The 26,814-nt window shown below is 38.4% G+C and overlaps 1 protein-coding gene across 1 annotated transcript in view; it reads left to right on the plus strand.

The window, feature by feature from the left end:
* LOC116310777 (neuronal PAS domain-containing protein 3) overlaps positions 1-26,814 on the plus strand; it is a 360,308-nt gene that overhangs the window by 203,979 nt on the left and 129,515 nt on the right. Inside the window, exon 6 of the mRNA XM_039603778.1 lies at positions 3,349-3,431. Within this exon, the coding sequence (XP_039459712.1) occupies positions 3,349-3,431 (83 nt within the window). The remainder of the gene's footprint in view (positions 1-3,348; positions 3,432-26,814) is intronic.

The following is a 26,814-nucleotide window of genomic DNA, read 5'->3' on the forward strand; positions in this document are numbered from 1 at the left end:
ACTGTTCCCACCAGTACTCCCCCCCCCCCCCCAATGCTCATCCCTTTTTGTCCTTTTTTTTTCTCTTTTATGCCATCGTCTTTGCGTCAGTGTCACATCAATCTTTGTCTGAAATTTTTTAACTCACACACACCTCCCTTCCATCTTACTAGTAAATAGTGTTCCTTGATTTTTACCTCACACTTAATAATAATAACACTTCACAATATGACCTGCAAATAAGGTGTAAGTACCCTGTAATAATGTGCAATTTGCAGGTAACAAGTCAGGTTTTTGCAGGAAACACAATAACAATAATAACTTTATCTATATAGCACCTTTAAAGAAAGATAGTAATAGTAAAAATTAAGATTCATCTCATCAGCAAAATTTTCCCTATTACAATCTATTCATCATGTAGGCATGCTCCTTTTGCTTCTAGTCATTTCTTCTTCCCATGAATATATATTATATACAACATAAAGTATATACTTATACACAAAGATCAGACTGAGCTCCTTGATCCCATCTACTCCGTCCTTGTGTTCATTTTGCCTTTTTACTCTGTAACCCTTTCATTCACAAGCACTTTTTGTTATGTCATTAATTAAAGCTAATTCTGTCTCTTCAACCCCACCCCATTCCAAAAAGCACGCGGGAGTCTTGCATATGAGCGGTTTTATTGGTGTGTGTTTAAATTTGCTGTAATGAGGTCTGCAGGGAGATGAGGACGGAGAGTGGGTAGAGAGAAGAACATTACCTCAGGGCACAAAAATCTCTCTTTTAGTGGGCTTTAATGCCCCTCTGTGTGCCTGTCTCACTCTCTGTCACTGTCTCACTCTGCTTTTTCTCCTGTGCTGTCCATTTCCATTTTCCAGCTGTCTCAAGGCTTAGACATTAACTGGTAGCACTTTTTTTTTTTTTACAAATACATTCAATTTGCTTTGCATTCAAACTCATTTTGAAGTCAAAAGGAGTTTTAATAGTTTTATTAAGTTCTTAAAAAAAATAAAATGGCTCTGAGTTCATGCTGGCTGCTTGAATACTTTGGATGCTTTTGGGAACAAGTACCATCTTGTTCAAGGCTTTTTTTAAGTTACCGTCTGTTGTTGAATTGATCTTTTTCTGGCCTATTTTAATGATTGAGCTTTACATTATGCACTTAGCGACAGCACTGAGGTCTCTCTCCCATCGTCAGTCTTCTTTTCTCTTTCTTTTTGTCTTCTATCAAGAAAGAGAAAGCGGGAGAGAGACAGTTTAACCTCAGGCCAAATTTTACACTGACCATCTCACTTTTTCTCTCCTTTCCTCCCTCTATCTCTCGAGCTGTTGTGCTTTCTGACTTTGTCTGTAGAGAGAGTTTTGCCCTCAGGGTGAAATTTTAGAAAGCTATAAACTGTTTCACTCTCTCTCTCTCTTCTCCTGTCTCTGTCTTTTCTGCCTTTCCCTAGCTCTCTCACTCACTAGAGATAAACAATGATGGACAGGAAGATGAGAATTAAAAATAAAAAGAGGAAAAAGGAAAAAAAATGGCAAAGGAAGAAAAAAAAGCAAGGGAAAGAGGAAAAGATTCCCTCCTCGATATTCCTGTCACTCACTGAGGAGCTGTTGTGACATTATCCGTTAAAAAGTTATTTACGGTGCATGAATTTGGTATAAATGATGTATTTAGCCCCTGTAGCTATGTGCACAGTTATAGGGGGCTGTAAGTACACAAATTATAGCCGCCTTCTCACACTGTTTTGATATCTGTGGGGTTCTAATATAATGGATGTTACATATGAGAACATCAGAATCCAGCTTTGAATTCACGATGCAGATGGATGGTCACATGAATATTTGTGGAAATAATGGTTTGAAGGATAAAAACAGAAAGAGAGCTTAAGAGATAAGATGAGAGATGAGTGAGTATTGACAGCCCTTGAGGTCATTATTTGTTTTCTTGTCCTGCCATAAGGTGTTTTAGTGTTGCCAGCTTGTGTTTCTTAGCAGCTTTGCAAAAGGGCTGGTGACTGCGGCGTTGGCTTGGAGTTTTTTTGTTTATTTTCTATGCAACTTCTTAAATGGTAACCTGATGTCACAACAGTCTGCAATATAGTCACGACCTACTGATTCGTGTTTGTGGACACAAAACTTTTTGCGCATTCCTCAACATGAATTTCAATCTCATGTGTCCTGATTAAAATGCAAGTGAAAGTCAGCATTTGATGGTTGAAGGTTTGGTGGAAGATTCAGTCGACAGATCATTATACCAGCAGCACAAGTTTGACTCCTACCTGTCACAATTTTTCACATATAGTGTTGAAATCCACTGTTAATTACAAAATGTTGTTTGCTTAGGGTTATGCATTAAAAACTACCTGGTTAAAGTTAGGCAATTAAAAAGCACTGGATTACGGTTATACATTAACCACTACCTTATTGGCTTTAAAAAAAATATCATAAATATAATGCCTTTCATCCATTTTAAAACTTTTTTTCCTGGTTGCTATGGTGACACCTTCCATCTTTTTCTACACTCCTGATACAAAATATATATCCTCAATGCATTACTGAGATGCATTACTCGCAAAAACCGAAAATAATAGGATATGGGAAGAGTAGCCATTGACTTATGTTTTTTTAAAAAAGGTAATAATAACTTTGAGGGGAAGCATTTGCAAGCCATCACAGCCGTTAGTAAAAGCATTTATGGATGATCAGTGGTGATTAAAACATCAACTTGGAAGCTTTTCATGATACAGAGGTTAAAGTTCTGGCTACTTTCAAACCCCATCTACTCCCATGGTCACATAAACTGTGAGAAAATGCAACATGAACTTCCTTTGTACCTTAGATAAAGATTGAGGTCTAATGTCAACCCCGTTTATTCAATGTAAACTATTGAATGAATAACCTTCTAATTTTGAAGATACAGATTTTATGGAACAATTTTTTTTCCATGTAGAGATACTTGAACTTTGCTTGCATGAGAGTGTATTTAATTATAATACATAATAATGTTGTATTACAAATATGTTTTTCCTTAGATGCTGTTGCTTTGCCAAATGACGTTACTGAATGAAACCTGTTAGTATTATAAGTAGTTCATATGACCTAAAGGATGGGCTGATTTTAGCGAGTGCAACTGACAATGCTAACCTGTGGCACTAATTGGGACTGTTCAGAGCTGAACTCACTGGTTCCTCTTGTCTTGTGCCATGTGTGTTTGTCATGCTAGGCTGTATAAACGTGAGTGTTTGTGTGTTTGTGAACACGTATTCGTGTGTGAGTGCAGCTTTGCTCGTATCAATGTGTCTGAGTCTCACCAGTCTTCTTCTGTCCTGTCCTGTGCTTTCTCTCTCCTTGTGTGCGTGTGTGTGTCTTTAGCTATCGGTACCCAGCGGAGGAGAAGTCCCAGCGCCATTGCCTCTGAGATCTTCGAACCTCACCTAGGAAGCCACATTTTACAGGTAGGAACTATTCACAGCAGATAAAAACTTATTTGAACCCGTCTTTGGAAAAAAGCTTGGAAATGCATGTGGATACAGCAGGCCTATTTGTCTTCTGGTTCCACAGTATCACGCTGGACACACATGGACACACTCTTGGTCCAGTAAATTTTTCAGTGGCTTTGGTTTCTGATGAATAATTTCCAGTTATTGTTGCTCGGTTGCATCAGGCATCAAGATGCAGAATGTGTACACTCTACACACTATAAGCACACACAGACACACACACACAAACCTGCTCAATATTATGGGTAAACAGTGCTCTTTACAATTTTACATTAACTTGATTAACTTTTCTTTGTGAAACTTTCAGAGGCCATGTGACATATTGTTTTTAGGCTGCTGTTTTGATGGTTTCAAAGTGAAATATCTTAGAAAATGAACTGATCCAGAAGTATAGAGATTCACAGTTCCACCAACCCTCTCGTGCTTTGACCATTATCTGAATAGAAGCATCAACCTGAAACACTGTCGCTGATTTTTTAAGGATTAAAATTTCAAAGTCCTGACATATCCAATGTTACTTTAGTTAGCAGACTAAGGGTTACATTTAATAAGTGGAGCAAATTAGCACGTGGATGCAATCACAAACAAATGCTAAAAAAGTGTAACATTTTGGGGGTATTTACTCTTACTCTAGGAAAAGTAGCACAAATTCACCAATGAGCAGTTCTGCTAATAATTAGTATGTTACTTATAATAGACAGATAGGGGTTTACAATACATACAGCTTAGCAATAAAGACTAAGTAGAGATATCAGAAAAACATATCAGGTCTTGATGTTCAATTTCTAATTTTCTTATTGTGACACCTTTACATGGTAACAGTAGTTTTTAAAGTCTTGGGCCAATGCAAGTACTGTAGTAAGTATAGCCTAATGCTAATGTATGACAATACTAGCATTTTAAAAAATGCTATACTATTACTATTATATTATACTGTTAGTTTTATCCTGACAAGTTAGCTCGCTACCAGTTTTAAACAGATATTTAATCAATGATTCCCCATCAGTTTGACCTGTTTACCCTAAAAACAAAGCATTGTTGTGGAAAGGGAGATCTCTGTAATGCCTTTTAGGGAGAGGTTAAGCAATCCATGCCTTGCAAAGTATATTTTTAGATGTACCTATCTGACTAAGCAGGAAACATATTAAAGACTTAAAGAAAGAAATAAGCACAACTCATGTTATCATGTTCACCATTAACATGTATGCTAGCATGCTACCATATGTTATCATCAATGCCTGACTGCCACTTTTAGAGCATCTATATGCTAACCAATGACTGGTTAGCATATAGATGCTGTAAAAGTGGCACTGTAGAAAACTACCTGTAAGTAATCAGCTCAGAGTTTTCAGAGTTCTCATATGTATCAGAAAAAGTCTTTTTTTAAAACTGGTGAAAGCTGGGCTAACAGTCAAGGTCTGGAAGCTAGCGATGTTGAAAATGGGCACTGTACAGAAGATAAACACTTTTAAATCGTGTAATAGAATAATCTTTCTTTCTTGGCCACTTTTAGGAAAATTTCTGCTTAAGTTTTTCTTTCATGTAGTATTTCTGTTTTCTAGTCAGCATTACATCCTGAAGAGCTCCTAGTGAGCCCTTTAATGAATTACATTTAATGCTCGATATTCTTTTATTTCCAATTCCGAGCCCTTATAATATTATAGTCTGACATCCAAATCCTATAAAATGCTTTTTTTTCCTCAGAAAGAGGATTTTACACCAGTTGTTATCTGAATTATTTCTTATGATTTGCCTTTGAGCTTTTCTGAAGCTATATTATTCTCAATAATGTACCTCTACATTATTAGCACAGTGATTCCTCATAATTCACCCTCAGATTTTTCACCACAGCCAACTTCCTCAACATCCAGTTGCTGCCGCGGCTAAGCTGAATTATTAAATGGAATTATGAAAGTATGATAATGACTGGGTTATCGCTGTTCGCTCCCTCGGGTTTGTGTGTGTGCAAAAATGTGTGTGTGTCTTGTAGTTTTAATCCCTAGCATGCTCCACTCCATATCTGTTTAACATACAGCCCAAAGGCTGAGCTTTTAACATCACAACCAGGCTGACGCGATACCACAGCTGATAGGCGCTGGTAATCTGTGTGTGGGTGTGTGCGTGTGTTATTAGATATGCAGTATTTGTAAGTGCGTGTACATTTCTGAGATGATTTTTTTAAACCTTCAAGAATGTTCTTTTTTGTTGCTAGTGCATTTTCAAGCATTTAATCTAAGTGTGTGTGTGCGTGTGTGTGTGTGTGTGTGTGTGTGCACGTGTGTGTGTATCTGCTTCAGTTACACCTGATTATTATTATAATCTGGCTGACACCAGTAAGCCTTCACTATGGAAAAATCCACACTTTTCTAATCTCCTTGTACTTTTTTATCCCTTTATCATATTCAAGGATCCTGACATTAAAGTCTCTAGCAGATATAAAAAATTCATTGCCAACTGTAACACCCTCTCGTTAAAAACAAAGCAAAACAACAACAACAAAAACAAAGTGACACTGACCATCTGTAACAATAAAGCAGGAAATGCTTTGTTTTAATTGGGTAATTCTGGAGAATAAAAATAGATACATTATATACATAACTGTCCTTAAATATCAAGTTGAGAAGCTGGACTTAGGGCATGCTTTGACTCGCAAAGTGCCAATAAAGTAAATATGCTCATCAACTATATTGACTTTTGATAGCCCATCAATCATCTGGTAAGTGGACAAAAACAAAAGCAAAACCAGGAAATTGAAGCTTTACCAACTGAATAAGCATACTTTGTCCCAGTAGTTGCATAGAAAACCACAGGTGCTTTTTGCTTTTGTTAGGTTCGAAAATATAAAACCTGTTTAGGTTCAGACATGTTTAGGTTCAGATTTGGAATAAAAAAGCAGCATTGTGGTTACGGTAAAAGTTGCACAGTTAATAATGTGGAACCATCCATCCCATCCCTGTTATCCTTTTCAGGGTCACGGGGAGCTGGAACCTATCCCAGCTGTCTTAGGGCGAGAGGCAGGGTACACCCTGGACAGGTCAGCAGTCTGTCGCAGGGCTAATCATAGAGACAGACAACCATTCGCACCCACTGGGAATTTAGAGTTACCAATTAATCTCATCCCAGTAATTGCATGTCTTTGGAATGCAAGCCGGAGTACCCAGAAAGAATCCAGGCAAACATGGGGAGAACATGCAAAGACATGTAAAAGACCCTGGCCTGATGGTGGAATTGAACTTCTTGTTTTGAGGCAACAGTGCTCACCACCGTGCATCCGTGGAACCTTCATCGTAAAAAGTTTACTGTTTTGAAGCACACAACTGTCTCCTTTGCTATATTTTAATCATATTGTTAACCCACCTGTCAGCCCTGATCACTTTCATGTTTGGAGACATGTCACTTCACCTCACCCTTACCTCTGGTTAAAATGCCAGAGATTAAGTTGGTATCCGCCTAGATTGTGTTTGTGTGAGTTGCCTAGGTTTGGAGATACCTGCTATAGAAATGTCTTTCTTTTGAATGTAAACAAACGAAAGAGCCCACTGCAAATATCTTAAAGAGCTTAAAATAAATATGTTCATCATTAATCGTTGTCCAAAGTATTTTTATTTAATCTTGAATCCTGCAAAACTGGCAAAAATTAAAACAATTAATTCTGTGGAAACCAAAATGAAGCAAAAAGAAACCAAAATATGAGATGAAAACTTAGTAATCTGCATAATAACACATATGCTAAGCTGCCTGACTAACCACAAACACATTACACAAGAGTAGTTGGAAAAAATGACAACCCCTGCCAAGTTTTCTTAGTTTTGTTAGGACACTCTTGATGCTCCAAAGTCTAAGTCATTGTTGGTGACTATCCTTACCTTGATTTTTTGGAGAAAGACTAAGAGAAAAATGTAGGTAGTTTTTGATGTGTCAGAATGATTCTTCTCTTTTTATTCCTGACTGACAGCACTTGGTAGAAAAGATAATCTGTTTGCACAGGGTTAATGATCAGGGTTAGGGGTTTGTCAGAGGATGACTTGACAAAGAGCTTCACAGAGCTTTTAGGAAACACGCTCTAGCAATCCAACAAAAAATACCAGCCACAGCACCCACTTACACAAAGCTCATTGGGCAGGTGGCAAGGACCAGTTGATCCTGGGGCTTCAATGGTGATCAGACACTCAGGGGTGTGACAGACCTGAAACAGAGCGAGTGAGGGCTCTCTTAAAAAGTACTTCAGGAGTCAGTTTTCATAACACTGGGGCTAAATGTAATTAATCTGATCCTGCAAAGTAACATGTAGAAAGCTTTACATATAAATGTAATGGAATTTACTTTAATTTAGTGACATATAATTTAAATCACCAAAAAGTGTTAGATGGACAGCGTTACTTTCCAGATTGTCACACACGAATTTGGAATTGCGATGGTTTCCTGTGTTTTGCAGCTGGTTTGCAAAAAGCAATCCCAGATCTGACAATCATTAGATCGCATACTCAACTCTCTTCTGGTGGTCAGTCGACATGACTATCAAAGCTTCCAATGCAAACACTCTGCATGAGCGACTCGCTGGCAGCCAGAGGGTGCTGTTCCCAGTGTGAAAGCACTCAGGACGTCATGCAATAGTGTCACATAGAGCCGCACCTATTGTAAGTCCTTGTTCCACTTGTTCTTCTGTCCCGTGTTAATCCTTCAGACAGCTGCGGCGCAGACCGAGTATGTCGCCGTGACAACCATCTCCCTTCTTCCGCCGCTGTGCACATCATGTTGTCATGTGTGAGTGTTAACACGAGCCTGGAACAAGTGGAGCCGCTCACGCTGTGTTGAGCATTGCTGCCGTCTCGAGCCTGTGTGCCAGTGTGCCCGTGTGAGTGTAAACACCATGTTCTGATCCTGCAGCTCAAGACACTAGACATCCCATAATACCTTGTTATAATCCCTAGAGAGTCACTATGACAACCATATGAGTCAGATCCCAAGGCAGATTGAAGTAAATGTGAGATTGAAAGTGACACAAACAATGTGGACCTCCCCTCACCTGGAAGTGGGGTGTGTGTGTGTTTTTGTGTGTGTGCGTGTGTGAGACTGTGAGACTGTGAGAGTGAGAGAGAGTGAAACTGAAATACAATGTGTTGGAGGTATGTGGTTCAAAAACTACAGCAAGGTTGTTTTACATTCCTTTTTAACTCTGTTGCTGTTTCTGCTTTTACTATCCGACTCTGGAGTAGTCGTTGTATTCTTATGTAACTTACAACTTATCACAGACGTTAAATTAGTCAATAGTGTAGAATATGTTCATAAGCTATGTGTTTCTTTAATTTCTGTCATATAGATTAAAAGTAGTGAGTAAAGTAAAAGTTCATTTTTTATAGCACATTTCACAGACAGATGTCACAAAGTGCTTCAGAAGAGAGGTAACAAAAATATACATATACATTGTTATAGTGATGGACCGTGGTTAAAATTAGTCAGTTCAGGGTTTGTATAAGTAATCCCTATGAGTCAAAAGCGCTTCACTTGTTTTGTGGCGTTACAGCCTTACTGGAAGGAGTTTCAGCTCAGAATTCTATGCACAAACAAAGTGAATAATGTTTGCTTGGAATTCTTGCAAATTTATTGTAAATAAAAATAACTGTAAAATTTAACATATACATATGTATTGCAGAGCCTGCCTTACTGGAAGGAGTTTCAGCTCAGAATTCTATGCACAAACAAAGTGAATAATGTTTGCTTGGAATTCTTGCAAATTTATTGTAAATAAAAAAATAACATAAAATTTAACATATACATATGTATTCAGAGCCTTTGCTGACTACTTTGTTGAAGCAGCAATTATAGCCTCAAATGTTTTTGAGTATGATGCTAAAAACTTGGAACAACTATTTTCTCCCATTCTTCTTTGTAGAACCTCTCAAGCTCTAAATTTTTGTAAGGGAAGCATTGGTGCACAGACATTATCAGATCTCTCCAGAGATCTTCAGTCGGGTTCTAGTCTAGGTTCTGACTGGGCCACTCAGTAACATTCACAAAGTGGTCCCAGAGCCACTCCTTTGTTATCTTGACTGGGTGCTTAGGGTATTTGTTATGTTAGAGATGAGTGTAAACAAACCACGGCAGACCAGACGACATGTACACGCTTTTCACTGTCTTTAAACACCTTATTACCACGATTGCTGTTCACACAGTCAGCTTACAACCCGACACATACACCACAATTTCACACAACAACAACATAACGACCGTCAGCACAGACTTTTAAGGTGTGATTGTGGATGCTGCTCAGGTGCGTCCACCACCCCTGCAGCAGCACCGCAGACCACACCCTGCCACAATGAGCCTTTGCTCCAGCATCTCAGGTCCAGTTTATATGTTAAGATGTCTCTACTAATTGCTGCATTCATCTTTCCCTTGACCCTTACTAGCCTTTCCATCCCTGCTGCTGAGAAAGATCCCCACAGCATGGTGCTACCACCACGCTTCATTGTAGGGATGGCATCAGATCAGGTGGTAGAAATATTTGACAGACGATCAGTGGAATTGGGATGCACTTGAACTCAATTCTGAGTGTCATGGCAAAGGCTTGCGAAAAAGGTCATATTTTTGTTTTTAAGATTTACTAAATTTGCAAGAATGTCAAGCATTTTTTTATTTTGTATTATAGTGTATTGTATGTAGAATTTTGAAGTGAAAAATTAATTTAATCCATTCTGGAATAAAGCTGTAACATGAAAAATGTGGAACAAGTAAAGCACTGTGAATTCTTTCTAGATGCACTGTATCAGGTATCATAGAAACATACTTGCAGTGACACACATTAAATCACAAACGCTAAAGTAGACATACATATTTGTGTTTTCACAGAAGTGACATGTTGAAGCATTTCTTTATTTTTATGTTCCCCTGATAAACAGAAAGTCAACTTCTCTCCCAGTTTATATGAAGTAGATGTTACTTGTTTTGTTGCCATGGTGCAGTTCAGTGATTGGCCACGTTGTTGCTGAACTACCAGAACAAACAGACTGTCAAGAGGAAACAGTGTTTTATGTGCACACATGCTCCTGTGTGTGTGATGTAGTATCCCGAGTGTGTTTCTACATCGTCAGAGTGTGTGTTTGTGTGTGTGCGTGGCCTTTTCAGTGAAGAAGGAAGGCCGATGTGTTGGCGGCAAATTGGCCTCATTAATCTCCCGCTTAATTGATTGTGAGAAGTTTGAGGATGACATTTTAAGAAAGCGTGGCGGACGGGGTATGGCATGATTGATTTGGCTAAAACGCAGCGCTAATGAATGCCAGCCAGTCACTTAGGTGGTAGAGACCAGACACTAATTTCAGAGAGATTAGGCCAGAGAGGTTGATAATGCTTAATGAAGAGAGAGAGAGGGAGTAGTCATTAAACAGGATGTAAAGCTCTATGTGTACTCTCCTGTCTCTGGTCTGGCTTGCTGCGTGCGTGTGCTGACAGAGATTAAATGAGTGAAGGTTTTATTTGTATGAACTTTATTACTTTATTACTCAGACTACATACAAAATAGAGATTTGTATTGGACCAACTTGGATTCATTGTCGCGGAAGAAATTATTTATCAGGCAGAAAATTATAGTGTGCAAAACTAGTGACAAGGCTGAAGTTCAGAGTTAGGGTTTACCATCTCCCAATCCAATACGCTTGTTTTGAATACTTTCTGTTGCCAGATTAAGTCAATTTGGATTTAATTTTTATAGTTTCAGTCAGATTAAAGGTCAATTTAAGAAAGTAATTAAAGTTTATTTATAAAGCACTTTTTATATACAGCATGGCGGAGAGCGGCTGGCCCAGATTCGAATCTGATCCGCGAGCCTTTGCCACATGGCTTCCCCTCTCTCTCTCTCCCTCTGCTTTCCTATTAGTCTCTACTGTCTCTATCACATAAAGCCAAAAAAGGCCAAAAATGGTTAAAAAAAAAAGCAAATTACATAGCAAATGGAAGTACAGTGTGACCCTATAAAAACTCTCTACATTTAGTGAAAAATTAGGGACTCATTAACAAACAAATTCCAGCATAAAACAAGAAGGAACCATGAACTTGTTCTTCAGTCCACCCATTCCTGAGACATTGCCTGGTGTCTCTATAAGTACATTAATTGATATTAATGCCTTCTCCATTGTCTACATTTAACCATCACAAATAGTGCTAAACTTTTACCCTAATGTGGAACTAATTCCAACTTTAACCCTAAAACCTAGTCTGCGTTCCATAAACAGGCCTGTGAAGGATTGTGAAAATAATGCCAAAGCCAGTACACACACACACACACATATACACACACACACACACACACACACACACACACACACACACACACACACACACACACACATGTATATATATATATATATATATATATATATATATATATATATATATATATACATACATATACATAGTGCTGTCAATAGATTACAAAAAAATAACTAATTAATCTCACATTTGTGAGTAGCTAATATCTGCCGAAGGGATGTTCGACTAATGCCACTCTCCAGTGACATGCGGCGAGTGCTACGCTGTGGGCTCTTGCTGAATGAAGCTAGGACAGCCACTGATGTTTCTTCATTAGTGAGTTTTCTTGGGTCCACATTTTGGCAAATCCAACACTGAACCAGTTTCACGAAACTTAGCAAGCAGTTTGCTAACTGTAGCATGGGAGATGGGTGGTCTCGTAGGGTGTCTTGCATTGAAATCTGCTGCAATGACCCGGTTACTGCGTTCACCAGATATCAACACGATTTCGATCCGCTCCTCACGTGTTAACCTCTTCGACATGTCAATGGCTGTGAGCAAAGAGAAACTTGTAAATAACTCATGAAAGAATAAAGTTACGTTGAAACCAAGCACACCATTGTTTTTCTTGTGACATTACCAATAAGTTTGATGTGTCACATGGCCCTCTTCCTATTGAAAAAACAAAAGTTGTATCCAACATGGCCGACTTCTAAATGGCCACCATGGTCACCACCCATCTTGAGGAGTTTGCCCCCTCACATATATGTGCCACAAACAGGACTTTAATATCACCAACCATTCCCATTTTATTACGGTGTATCTATATAAATGGCCCACCCTGTATATTAATCGCATTTCATTTTGCATGAGCAAAGAGAAAAAAAGGGAAAATATACGCACTTAACATGTTTATTGAACATCTGGAACATTCATGTTAACGAAAAACTCTGTAAACATTTATCCAGTCTCTCTCTGTCACTCTTGGGGAGGCATTTCAAGTCCTTGAAACGAGGAACCAAAGCTATGTAAAGGTCATGTTCTCAACGATATTAAGGGTCTAAAGGTATGTTAAAGGTCTGCAGTTTGTTGCAATCCACTTGGCACTGTGTCAGTCAATATGCCCGAGGTACACTTACTGAGCCCCCGATGCTCCATGAGTGGTTTGTCGCAAGCTGGGTGACGCCTTAGCCAAAGTCCTAGCAGCATGCCCAATTAACGTATGCTTCACGTCAATGTGATATTTTAAACTGGAAGTGCTTCGGTGAAAAGAAATTTCCTTCTTGCACAAAGTGCATAATACTTTGTCGGTCAACTGTTCCGTCTTGTTATTTTTTTAATACTCAAATTTCCCATCAAGAGGGCCAATGTGTGTTTTTCATCTTCCAAATTGAGTTGATTGGTTCAGCTGCCCGTCACTACCAGATCAACTGCCCATTTGCGCATGTGCGAAGGTAACTCTACTTGGACAAACTGTCCGAAATGCGTTGACAGAAACATTCCAGCGATTTTGAGTCATTTTGCATTCTAGCATTACATTTTTTTATCGCGTTAATCATGATGATGGCTTAATCTGCGTTAACACGTTAATTTTGACAGCACTAATATACATATACTGTGCAAAGTGTCTTCAGTCAGTTAATGATGTTTAGATGAAAAGTTCTCAAAAAAACAGCAACCCACAATCAGTTCTACACAGTCTTGTTTTGAACCATCAAAAACAGACATTATGAGGGTGCTTCCTTATAGCTACCCTCAGAACACTAACTTCATGGTTTCTTTCACAATTTCCAATATAAAACACAAGTTAAACTCTTTACTATTTTAACTATTATGCACATCGAAGATTAGGCTTCATGATCAAAATTCTACATCAGCTTTCTAGGTCATGGTCATGGTTCGCTCCTGGTTTACAAGATCTACTAGCAACTTAAGTTACATATTTAATCCATTTGTATGGTTTGAAAAGGTTAGTAGTTCCCAGATTTTGTGATTTCTTCATAAACCCACATTTGCAGTTTTTTGCAGTTTAAAAATAAATCTAATCCAAAACGCAACACAAAACAAACTCTGGAAAGATGCTTGCAAACGTTTTTTTTTTCTAATACTGATATTGATTATGTTCACTTTTAAAGTGGACACAAATACAGAACAATACAGAGCTGGAATGTAGTACAATGAAAAGCACCTTTAGAGGAAAATTGCAACAACAAAATTGGAAAGGAAAAGCCAATTTCTAATGAGATATTATTGTGCTTATGCTTTAAAAGGGAAAAAAAATAACTTTTGAAAAAAAAACCCTTTTATTATTGAGCTGTAATTTTATATAAACTGGAATACAGGTCTAGGAGGAATATAATATATTACGACGTTTTAGCCCTTTTTACTGCTTTAGTGAGTGGAACATCAGCATATATAACGCAGCAGCATCTCTTAGTTGAGCAGGTCAAGAAGTCAGAGGAAGTTTAGTTGTTGTTGTTGTCAAAGTGAAAGTTGTTTGGACTTGAGGAGATTGATGTTTGGTGTTTTTTAAGGCACCATGTGGTGTTTGAAGATGAAAAGGCAGCGGACAGACGGACAGTGATTAAACAAAGAGGGGAGTTGGAATAAAATAAAAAGTGTGTGTGTGCGTTAGCCCAAATGTGTGACCAATTATAAAGTGACTGATGAGGAAAAACACAGTGCGTGTTTTTATGTTTACTATCATTTAAATCAGCGCGACAAAGACAAAGAAAGTGTGTGTGGTTTTGTGTGAACTTGGCAGGGTAAGTATGTTAGGGGAGGGAGTGCCACACCTGTTCCAAACACAGCCTGTGTGCTCGTTTGTCTCTTTTTCTCTATGTAAGAATCAAACTCACAGAGCGCATGAGGACAACCTGTCCATCTGCAGCAAGAAGACAGAGAGGGAAGATAAGAGACAAATGTGACAAGGGAAGAAAATTGTGAGCGAGATATCAGTGAGATATAAGAGTTATCGTTCAATTTGTCACTTATTCTGAAAAACTATGAAGGGTTTTGGTGTTTCATCATCAAGTGTCTCGTCTTTCTGTATACTTTGGCCCTCAACTGCTGCCATATTGTAAATTATAGAAAGTCCTGATGTATTTACTCTATAATTCATTTAATTTAGCATTAATTTAGCATTAAGGCCAGCAGTGCACATTTCAGTTGTGTAACTCTGTAAGCTAAAGTTAAACCATCTTGCTTGAATATTTCATTGGAATTGTCTTAACTGTCTCACAGGGGATTGATTTTTACCCCTCAGGCGTAAAAAGACTGATGTGGTATTGTTATCACCCTACCAAGCAGGTGGACGCCTAAGTTTGTGAATGCAATAAAAAGGCGATGTAGGATTTTCAAAATGATACCAAGTGTGCATCTAATAAAAAATCTTAGTCAAAGGTCAGAAGTATTCTGAAAATCAGTACCATAACTGCATCAGCAAAAGGTCACGCACTCCTTCTTCTCAGTGACCTTGAGCTCAAAGTCAAAGTTCAGAGGTCACATTCTCTTAAATTCTTGTGAATGCAATAACTCGACAAGGAATTCACCCAGGACTCCCGAATCAATATGATAGCTGCATCTATAAAAAAAAAAAAAAATCTCTGACAATCTCAGTGACCTTGACCTCGAGGTCAGAGTGAGCTTTCTAAAAGTCTTGTGAATGCGATAGCTTAAGAACAAGTTAAAGTATGATTTTCAAATTGATACTATAGGTGTGTCTACTAGCAGGCTGAGGGGTAACACCGACGGTTTCCAGTATTTTCAAGCTTAATGTTAGCTTTACATTCGGGGCAATCAATTAGCCTGAAGAGTACAAGTAAACCAAAGGTTTTGGCTCCAACATGGTGAATGAAAGTGGGCCTATTTAGATTTTTGTATCTGCTGTCATAAATATATATAATTATGATGGTGACTGCTCATATTAAACAAGACCAAAGTTACTAGTAGAGGTTAGTGGATGCACACATAATCACCTTGTGGGCCCAAAACACCCAAAAGGGAGTCAGATCACAAAGACTCCAATATTAAAATGCCCAACTTTAAAACATTAAAAAGCATATTTACAGCTTGGTGCAAAAGAGATGGATAATGAGTGTCAGGTATACTTACACACTCAGCTGGCATTGATTGGTGTCTATTAAGTGTCACCCCACTAATTTGAGTAACTGAACTGGACCTCTGTAATGTGTTTGTGCTGCTGGTGGAATTCTCTGACCAATATTAAATCTTGCTGTGTGGAGGACACCGTCTAAGAAGCTTGTGTACTAATTACCACCATTATGTCCACCAGTGCATCACACCCATAGTTTATAAATGCATCGTGGTAACCAAGCTTGCTAGCATTAGCTGATATCTTCGAACTCAATTCTTTCATACATATATGGTAAAAAAACAACAACATGGTGGCGGTCAGGTTTAGAATAGGTTTAGATGCTAGAAAGAGAAAGATTCATCTTTTTTAGGTTAGTAAATGTTTGATTTCAGTGAGATGTGAAGTATAATAATATCGAGGAAGTTTGTATATCTGTGTGTGTTTTCATTGCTAATAATCAAATTAGTTAAATTCTAAAGGTCTACATAAAGGTCATTAAGACAGCTTCATCAGAATTAAGGCAGCATATCTATAACAAAAGTCACATGTTAGTATTATGACAGATAAAATTACTTACTTTAAATTTAAATTATCATACATTAGTAGAGTGTGTTATGGTTTTAATGATAATTGAGGATCAACAGCAGCAAGAAAACCTGAAGTGCTACCCTGCTTGACATGAATCAAGTGTTTGGCGCCTTCACCTGCAGCTGTTAACCAACCGCTGCACTCTGCAACGTGTAAAACAGATGTAAGGTGCTCGCACGTTGTCACGCCGATGAGGGGGAAATGAAAGACGACAGCAATGGCACACAGATGCGACACTGCTTCCTGTCAGCCCGTCAATCAAACTGTCACCCAATGAGTGTCACCGTAGGTAAAAATTAGACGTGGAGACAGGAGAAGACACAGGCATGACAGGACAGATCTGCTGCTCCCAGTGGATTATGGGAATATTACTGTGGAGATTTAGAAACTAAAAGTGATGCTTGTGTACGACATCTGACAGGCAGACAGGCAACTAGAAAGACAAAGTAGAAGTCAGATGGATGAGAAGCAGTCCAATAAAATAGAAAGTGACTTCCAGACAGGAGGCACTTACTGAAAGAAACCTAGATTTGAAGTAACATTCTATAGTTTTTGCATGTTTTAACTGCTATTGTATTCATTTGCCATGCCTGGCTTTGGTATCATCACCACTATTAAAACATAATCTTTATAGATATGAATTTGATAATTATCAAATACAAGATTGCTGTTGGTAATTAGTCTAAACTGAAGATGCTACCAAATCTGTTTACTACATTTCTCTTCCTTAATGCTTGCCACCTACTATATCACAAGCTAAGGTTAATGTTAAAACTCGCTGATGTATTAATGAAAATGTGATCACAAGATTTAAAGATGGCATCTCATACTGTTCAGTCTGTTCAGTCATGCATATTTAAAATAATATTAATAATAAACATCTGAATAAATTGAAATGTTAAAGAAATTTACTGGAGATTTTAGGACTAGGTGTGAAAAGGAAACTGTGAAAGAGGAAAAAAACTTTTTAACGCAAATGCAAAAAAGATACACTTTAACGCAGCTCATCAGACAGTGATGGTAGCTAAACTAGTAAAATTCTCCTTTAAGCATTTATTTTCAGCTAAAGAGCTTCTGATTCACTACTGCCACCCTCTGGACTGGAGTCGAACTGACTGAGAGCTAAAGTAAATTTGAGCTGACGCATCTAAACCTGTTTCTTCTTCTTCATCTTATTTTGACCCCCCCCCCAAAAAAAAAACCCAACAACAACAATAAAGAAAAATCACATCTTAAGTATGTTGTCAATACATTTTAATAATGTATCAAATTGCGTGGAATAAAAGTACTCTTGTCCATCTTGTCCATCAGTATTGAATTATTACACACAGGCCTTTGTCAGTTGAAGTATTTATATTTACATATTTTACTCACCCTTTCTGTGATCATTGAACGAGGCCTTGAGATGAATTTTTTAGACCTGCATATTCAAAAGTGAACAGATTTCATACACGCACACATACACCAAGAAGTGGGTTTCAGGCAGGTTTCGCCATACTGCATGCACAGATGACTCCAGAGGCCTAGCATGACCTGGCGGCGGCGAGACTAAAGGTCACGGTGATGAGCAGCGAGCCTCGCATCCTGATTACCCCAAACCCCCCTCTCTGACTTCCTGTGAGGTCCTGCAGGTTCATTAGCAGTGGGAATAACTGCAGGAAGACAGATAGAGAAAGAGTGAGAGGGGCAAGAGATCTGAACCAATAAACGAATCGTCCAGAGAGAAAAAGAGGTTAAAAAAAAAACGAAGGTGAGAAGAAGGGAAAAAGAAAAAAAAATTATTTATGCAGTCAATAGGCTGCAGCTTGTCTGCATCTCTAATTGTTTGATTTTATAGGCGGGACGGGCTCTTTAAACAAACACACTCTTATGCTAATGGCAGCACGGCGGTGCCCTCCTGACTGTGTCTGGTGGGAAAGTGAACTGGGGGATTATGGGAGTTTTTTGGGGAGGGGGGCAGGGAAAAGCTGAATATCATTTGTATAATTAAAAATGACAGAGGAAATGGTCCACTAATGCATGCACATGCACACACACACACACACACGCACACACACACACACACACACGGACACACACACAATCAGCCACTTTGTCTTGACAGGTGGAAGGGGAGGAGGGAGTAGGGAGGTATAAGGGGAGAGGGGAGGTTAGTCCTGATTGCTGTCAATCAAGCAGTCCAGTGGGAGGACCGGGGAGGCAGCCAGATCGCCGTGAACTTTGACCCTCTACCTGGCCGACGTGATGCCAGTATGCGCGTGTGTGTGTGTGAGAGAGAGAGATTTAACAACCTTGAGAGATTGACTGAATTTCAACAGGCTCTGGGCTGAGTGAGAGAGAAATATAGTGTGGCACAGAAGGGGAAGTGAAATGGATTAAAGGATGGAAGTCCACAGAAAAATGAAGACCGAAATAAAGGCAGGACAGAAGTTAGTGGCACCAAAGTATTAACACGTTATACAGTTGTTATCCTAGCTTTAGGTTTGACAACTTGGCAACTCGCTAATATCAATATTTACCTAAACGACTAATATATAGCTATAGTATAAAATGAAAATGGCTAAAATGATATAATAATTGATTGTTGATTTAGCCTATGAATCTTAAGTGTAAGAAGACACATCATAACCTCAAAGGACAATAAAGACGTCTTATGTATATTAAGAACATGAAGTAGAAAACAAAAAACAAAGTGATAGATAATTCTATACCATGACGATAACCCATTCTACTCTTTAATATATGGCTGATATTATCTAAAGTGGAAAACAAGTACTACAGTAAACATATTGTATTAAATGTGTTTACTAGTTAATAAACTGCAACTTAATTGCAGTTTATTAACTAGTTTCTGGCATCATTGCCCTCTTGTAAGTGTCACCAAATATGCCCATTTCCTTTCTGATTGTATGCTCTCTCTGCCTGTGTCATGTTGTTTTCCCCATGCTATTATACACCAGATACAAAAATGATGATATTCATAACAAATGACTTGCATGTAAATGAACTTTATAGAAACTATCACCTAAAGTTCATTATGACGTTAATCTGCTTCAAGCAGCGCGTAAAACAAAGTACACTTTATTGAAGTTCATTTAATTTTATATACATGTTAATCTTTGGTTACACAGGGAAACATTTGCATTAGAATGTAACACATCATGCAGATGCTTTTAAGTGTGGGTTAAATCTGCCTGAGCAGGAGGCACAACTTTAAGAAGCTTTTAAGACATTTAGAGTTGCATTAATCAGTATTTTTTATGCCGACAGTTATCAGTGGATCAAATGAGAGTAGGTGTTCATGTAAAACCTGTTGCTCATAGTCCTAAACCCATGCAATAGTGCCCTGTCTCTGCAACACCCATTGGTTTTCATTGTTTTGCTTCATTCCAACACCCTCATCATATGATTGTTGGGTTTTTCTCTGTATTTATTATTGTGCTATCTACTGTACAATATAAAGCGCCTTGAGGCGACTTTTGTTGTGATTTGGCGCTATATAAATAAAATTGAATTGAATTGAATTGAACCTGCTTTCAGCAGGATCAAGTAGCTATATGTAGCATACAAGTCAAAAAATGAAAATAATTTGGGACTAGCTGGTGAAGATACAGCAGCTGAAAGCTACAATAGTGGTGGTGACTAATCTTGAAGTACAAGAATGGTAAATAATTTGACTCACAGTCATGAAAACTGCTTCTGTGGGATTAACATATTACTCCATGTTCCAGTTCTGCCAATTCACATTTTCATAACTTTATAAGGAGCTGAATATGTAAGATGTCGAGTACACAAGTAGGATGTCCCATGTGTCAAATAAATCAATTGATGTAGCTTTAAACAGCTCAAATAAATAATGAATGAAAAGTCATATTTGTATTGTGTGTGTGTGTGTGTGTGTGTGTGTGTGTGTGTGTGTGTGTGTGTGTGTGTGTGTGTGTGTGTCAGACACCAAGAGAGAGCGACAGAAAGAATGAGCGAGAGATCAAAGGAAACAGAGGATCACTAGAAAGCCAAAGTGACAATTGAACAAATGGCAGCAATGAAAAGACGATCAGATTATATCTCTGTCCTTCTGTCGCTTTGTTCTCTGTGTGTGCATCAGCTTGTTTCTGACTGCATGCGTGCGCACACCACTGTGTGTAATTACATATTTATTGATGTGTGTTCCCACATTTATTTGTTCCTCCAAGATGTGCGTCTCCCCTTGTGTTTTTCTGTGTGTGCGTGCCGGTGTGCATTAACTAACGGTGAGCTGAACGGGGATGGCTGAGATGTAAACCCCCACCACCACCACCACCAAATTAATCTGCTCACAGATGCACACAGACACAAACAGACATTAACAGAGAAAGTGTATTCTGTAGAATCATTTGATTATAAACTTGTGAGCATGTGGATTAAAGGTTTTGCTTTCACAGATATGTTGGTTCCTGTTTTTCCCTTTTTTCCTTTCATCTCTGATGTCCTCCATTCTTTTGTTCAGTATTAGAGTGTGTTCTAGTTCTTGGTGTCTTTGAAAAAAAAAAAGATTTCTGTGTTTTCATTTTTGTGTTCTTGTTGTGAACACTTTCTCGTCTCCTGCTGTACACTGTCCTTCCATAAATTACCTCGTATGCAAGTAAAGTAAAAGAGCAAACCAAGTGACGTTATAGAGCACTAAAGTTTGCAGAGGGAGGAGGCTGGGGCAGATCGATTGGTCCAACAATGTGTTTTTCTGTTTCAGACCAACAGTAGTTTCTGTACGCCAGTCATGAAGAGTGCTGTGGCCCACTTAAAAACCAGAAGATCCCACGGGACCCACCCAATCTTAAATCTTCACTCTAATCAAAATACAAGAGATAGTGATGTATTTCATAAAAAACATTTATGTTTTAATTGGTTTTAAATTGCTACTCTGTCATATGTAAAGTGTTAAGACCTTGTCTTGGTCCTGTTCTTTCTTTCCTGATGGTTCAGGATCTACATTGCAACTGGCCAGTGACATTGAACTTCATTCCGTTAGCATTAACAAAGAGGTTAGCTAATGATTTTTTAAAAGGATTACTAGCAAACTGCCTAACAACAAGCCTAACTTGATAATAAATGTATTATATGGTGCAAACTAATTAAAAAACACTCAAATGCTTACCATTTCTCCCAGAATAGGGTTTTACATAAACAAAGGCTTTTTTTTCTCATTTCACCCCCGATTAGAAAGCTATGACATCACAACACTGTAACTGGACAGTTGCAGTGTTGATCCTAGAGCTACATTATTATGATCATACAAGACCAACACCAATACAGTGATATAAAATAAACCTTAATTGTGTGTCCATTTTTATAACAATGGCAAAAAAGCTCTCCTAAAGTTAAAGTACTTATTTTATCCCACAAATCTGATCTGTCCCAAACCTTTACCCATAGCATGTCACGTTATAAAGGACTTTATTCACTTTTTAAGTTTGTGAGAAGCTTGTCTCATCTGTAAGCTGTTGGTTATGACATCAAGCCAGGTTGTGGGATATTTTCAGTCATAAACTCAAACCCCACTGAGAATCCTGTGTTGGATGGAGGCAGGATATGAAACACATGTTCACATAACAAGTCTGCAGAGATTTGTGTGTGTGTGTTTTACAGTGCCATGAACGCATTTACTTGCGTGTGTGTGTGTGTGAAACGGCTGGCATGTTTCAGTCACCTGGCTCTGTCACCCTCCATAATCACTACAATCCAACAGAGAAATCTGCTCTAATCAAACGGGAAACGCCTCCTTGATTTTGGCTCGCACTTACCCTCTCCTCTCTCTCTCTCTCTGTCTTTCTCTTTTGGTCTTTTTCTCTCTCGTCTCATTCATTCCTGATGTTGTTCTTCCTCTCATCTCTTCTTCATCTCTCTGTGTCCTCTTATCCTGCGTTTCTTTCTCAGTTTGTCTCTCTCTAATTTTCACGTTGTGTCGGTACATGTGCGTGTGTGGGTTGCTGTGTTGAGCTCTCAGTCAGGGAGGAGGCAGTAGCAGCTGGTGAGGGCAATCCCCAGAGGGATTATGGGTAGGGAAGGGAAGGTTATGGCTTTGCTCCCATCACCGATCTGTTGCCTTTGAGTGTGTGCATAGTAGAGTGTTGAAATAATGGAAGTCTGTTTCAGCCTGGTTTGTGTGGGGTTTTTTTTTTCTTTTTTTGGTTTGGTCTAGCGGAGTTTTGTAAGACTGATCTAGTTTGGTGTGATTTGGTTAAGATTTTGGTCCTTCTTCAGTTTGTGGTTTGGTTTTGTTGAGTTTGTGTTTTGACCTTCTTCTGTTTATGGTTTCATGTGGTTTGATTCATTTTAGTGTATCCTGTGAAACATTTGCTCTACTTATAGGCTAGTACTGTACAGTAATGTCAGTTAGAGTGTCTGGGCTGTGTTCACAACATGAATAATTAACACATTCACATATCTTCAATTTAAATATCGTCTGTATTTCCAAAATAAATAAATGAATAAACACATGTAATCCACAAGGGCCAGATCAACAAGAAATTCGTAATTCCTCCTATAGTGTTTGATTTTCCCTGTGAGGAAAACCAGACGGGTGGGGTTTACTGCGTCAGGGAACATTTGCTTTCCTGCTGCTGGACTCTCTGCAGGCGTATACTTTGGATGTTGGGTGCCTGCTGTAAACCAGGTCTCTTTTTAGTCTTTTATTTTACCGTGAGACACAGTGAGTGTCAAACATAACCTCTCACTCTCTCACCACTGCAGCCACTGAAGGCGTTTGTTTTCCACTTTAGTCCGTGCCTCGGCACTAAATCAGCTGTTTAGCAAAAAGATCTGGAAGAGTGGAACAACTTTGCTCTCACTATTTTACCCATGTCTTATTGTACTGTGTATGCTTGTTTTATTGTGTCTGCATGTGTATTTGTACATTATTGTGAAACAGCTATTGTCCAAAAAAAGCCATGATGGGGTAAAATATAAAAAAAGCAGAATGCAATCGTTTGAAGATAATCTCGATACTATATTTTCGTGAAAGCAGCAAAATAAACCCCCCAAAAACTGACGTATCACAGTATTTTTATTTGTTTGTATTTTTAAAAGTATTTTTCTCAACTTAAATGGATAGCTTTTAGTAAAGAGGAGACAAGAAAGCATGGAAAGCATGCCACAAAGGGTCTCAGATCAGAATCAAAGCTGGACTATTTTATTTGACCTTGTGGTATGTAGCTGCCTGCTTAATCACTGAGCTAAACTAGCCTCCTGTCAGATATGATTCTTCAGTTTAAATCACAGCCCAAACCTTAGTGGGTGAACAGTTTGTTGCTGCATTTTGCTACAGGAAGCAATCTGTTTTGTTTGGGGGGGGGGGTCCAACTTGTACTGACTTACATGTTATTAATCACTTTTAAACATACGGTAGTGAACCAGTGACATCCCCTTTACTGCCATCTTGTGGTCATATTTCGCTGTTGTCTCTGGAAGCAGGCTTAACTCTGCGTGACTCAGATTACACCAAAATCTGTATGGGGTCCGCATTTTGAGGATGTGTCCCAAGTCGTACTAACAATAGCCTGAGCATGTGAAGCTGACAGGCTTTTTCTGGCTGTTTGTGCATCTGTGATGTTGTCCATCAACCTCTGGCATTTGATGGGAAACTGATGGGAGACTAATGTGCTAAACATGCTGCCAGTGGCTCTGCTCTCACTTTTAGAGATCAGTTGTAGCCTGTGCTTTCTGTGGAAACAAAGCTAGCATTTTGTAGAAAGGTGAAAAGATGCTGGATATGCAGCATATTAAAAAAAATGAAAGATAGGTAGCAAAAAAATGGTATTTTAATCTGCTGCAATTGTTCTTCTTTCTTCGTTCAGCCTGGAGAGCAAAAGTCTATTTGCCGCGATGCAATATCAAAACCCTTGGCTATCACCAGCTTTGTCAGCATTCCTAAAGTTGCCTGGGCTACACTGAAAGCCAAGAAAACCTGTCTGTTGGCAGTTGCCTCTAGAGAGTGGGTCAGAAGACTAGCTGATGAGTTTCTAGATTGCTAAACGGTCAATTTATATTGTACCATCGATTTGTAAGTCATAACTGCAAACTATGACGCTTTTGAGGAGTAGTTTATGACTTAAAAAGAGCAGTAGTAGTAGAAAAAACCCACTTAATAATGTGGTGCTGTTAGCAGAAGTCTGTATTGTTTAGTTACACAGCAAGTTACAGTAAAGCACCAAATTTCACTGTGATATGATTTACTGCTATTTTGTATTAGCTGTACTTGCTATAGATACAAACCCCACAGCTCTTTTCTTAATGCAGTTGAAACATTATTTTTGTACACAAAAATATTTTAATACTCTAATTAATGTGATTAAATGGGCATGAATGGAGTCCAGAGATCACATTACCTCAAAAGTCATGGAAATTGGTTTATAACTTAAAAAAATTGTTTTGTTAAACTATCCATACCACATAAAGCGAATAACAGGTTTGTGTGTTGGTGTGTGTGTCTGTGTGTGTGTGTGTGTATTGAGTCCATTGACCTTCCTTCATCTCCCTGCGAACAGGACAAATATTTAAAATAGATGTCAGGTCCTGGACCGCCTCCAACTTAAGAGCCACTCTGGTGTGTGTGTGTGTGTGTGTGTGTGTGTGTGTGTGTGTGTGTGTGTGTGTGTGTGTGTGTGTGTGTGTGTGTGTGTGTGTGTGTGTGTGTATAGGTGTGTGTGTATCCGTGTGTGTGTGTTTTTTCGCTGCCTGATTTCTTTTACCGCCCATTACTGAGAAACCAAAGCTCTTTCTCTTTTTCCTCCCATCACTCTCCATTCGTGTTTCTCTTTCTTTCTTCTACAACCGCCTCGCTTTATTTTTTCACTTCTCTCTCGCTCTCTTTCTTTCTGTCTCTCCCTCTCTCTCTCTGTCTCTCTCTCCCTGACAGCCGCTAATAATAACGCATGAAGGCAGTCACACCAAATGAAGACAAATGCTGTCCGCTGCTTTGGAATCATAATCTCCCTCCCTCTTTCTCTCCATGCTCTCTCGCCTTTCCACTGCCTCGCCCTCGTTCTTGTCCTCCAGCCTCTGTTCTCTCTAGCTTCACCTCTCTCCCTCTCTCTCGCTTTGTGTTCAGCAGTGAACAGTGATGTCTCTATAAGACTCTGAAACTGCTCTCGTAGTGCTGTATTTCTTATGTTAATAAGAAAGAAGAATCCATGTGCATTTAAAGACTTAATTTGAACATTACTGTCTAAAATATTATTTAGACATTTTAATTATGAGTCAACAAAAATATTTGCTTATTGTTTGGGTTTTTTTTACCTTTAACTCAGTTTTCGCTACGGGTGGCATTTTGTAATCAGTCTTGTCCGTTATTCTTTATCTTTTTATTAAGGGTACTGTAAAATATGGTGCTATTTAAATATAATTTTGGATGATATTTTACTATATTTTGCTTAATAACTAGATATTATTATTATCCATTGATTTCAATGGCCTTGCATTTCCATTACTTGTTACATTTACAGTATTATCTGCTGACACCTGATGGAGTTCCTGGGTGTGCAGCTTTTGGGGTTTTTTGGCACAAAAGTTGTGACTGTAAGAAGCACAGTGTCAACAATTATCTTGATGACATGAACTATTTCTAGATGATACAAAACAGCATTTTGGTAAATTCTTCTGTAAAGGAAGAATTAATAAACTTCTCTTGGAAAACTGATATATAGCAGGGTGTTTAAATGTCAGTATTTAAAATACTAATGATGTTCAGAAGAAGAATTAACAACACACTTCATTAAACTGTAATGTACTAATGATCATTTGCATGGATTTTCCAAATGATAAATCATGATTGCAGTCACTTCCATTTCCTGCCTCCCAGTTAAACCACAGCTCTGCATGTGGTGCTATGATAAAAACTATTTCCACCACAAGAAATTAACAAATACATGGCTGAATGGTAATGTTCGCACCATAACTACAGAGATAATTGATTAAATGAGCACTGTAATTACATTTTCTCTTCCTAATATTGAAGATGTTATCAGTGTATCTTTTATCATTAAGTTAATCAGGAAGACGGCATTGAAGAGAATGAGTGAGCATGTGATTAGCCAGAGCGAGAGAGTGAGAGAGAGAGACTGTATGTGAATGCGTGTTGGAATATGTCCAGAAAATGCTGCTTTTGGACTTATTCTTTTTCCTTTGCTGAATGACTGTGAGTGGAAGCCTTTATGGTTTGTTTTTGTGTATAATTGAAAAGAATAAATAGATACTGATGTAGACCGTAGTGTAAGTACCATCCATTGATTAGCCTGATTTTTATTGCCCAAAGGTTTGATAATGATTGTTATATATTTTGAAAAATGACCCATCAACCCACTTCCAGCATCATTTTTAGTACTTTGAAATCCAAGGCAAATATGTAAATGTTAAATGGACTGATTCTTATATAATGCT

This window comes from Oreochromis aureus, linkage group 19, assembly GCF_013358895.1.
Source record: "Oreochromis aureus strain Israel breed Guangdong linkage group 19, ZZ_aureus, whole genome shotgun sequence".
NCBI classification, from domain to species: domain Eukaryota; kingdom Metazoa; phylum Chordata; class Actinopteri; order Cichliformes; family Cichlidae; genus Oreochromis; species Oreochromis aureus.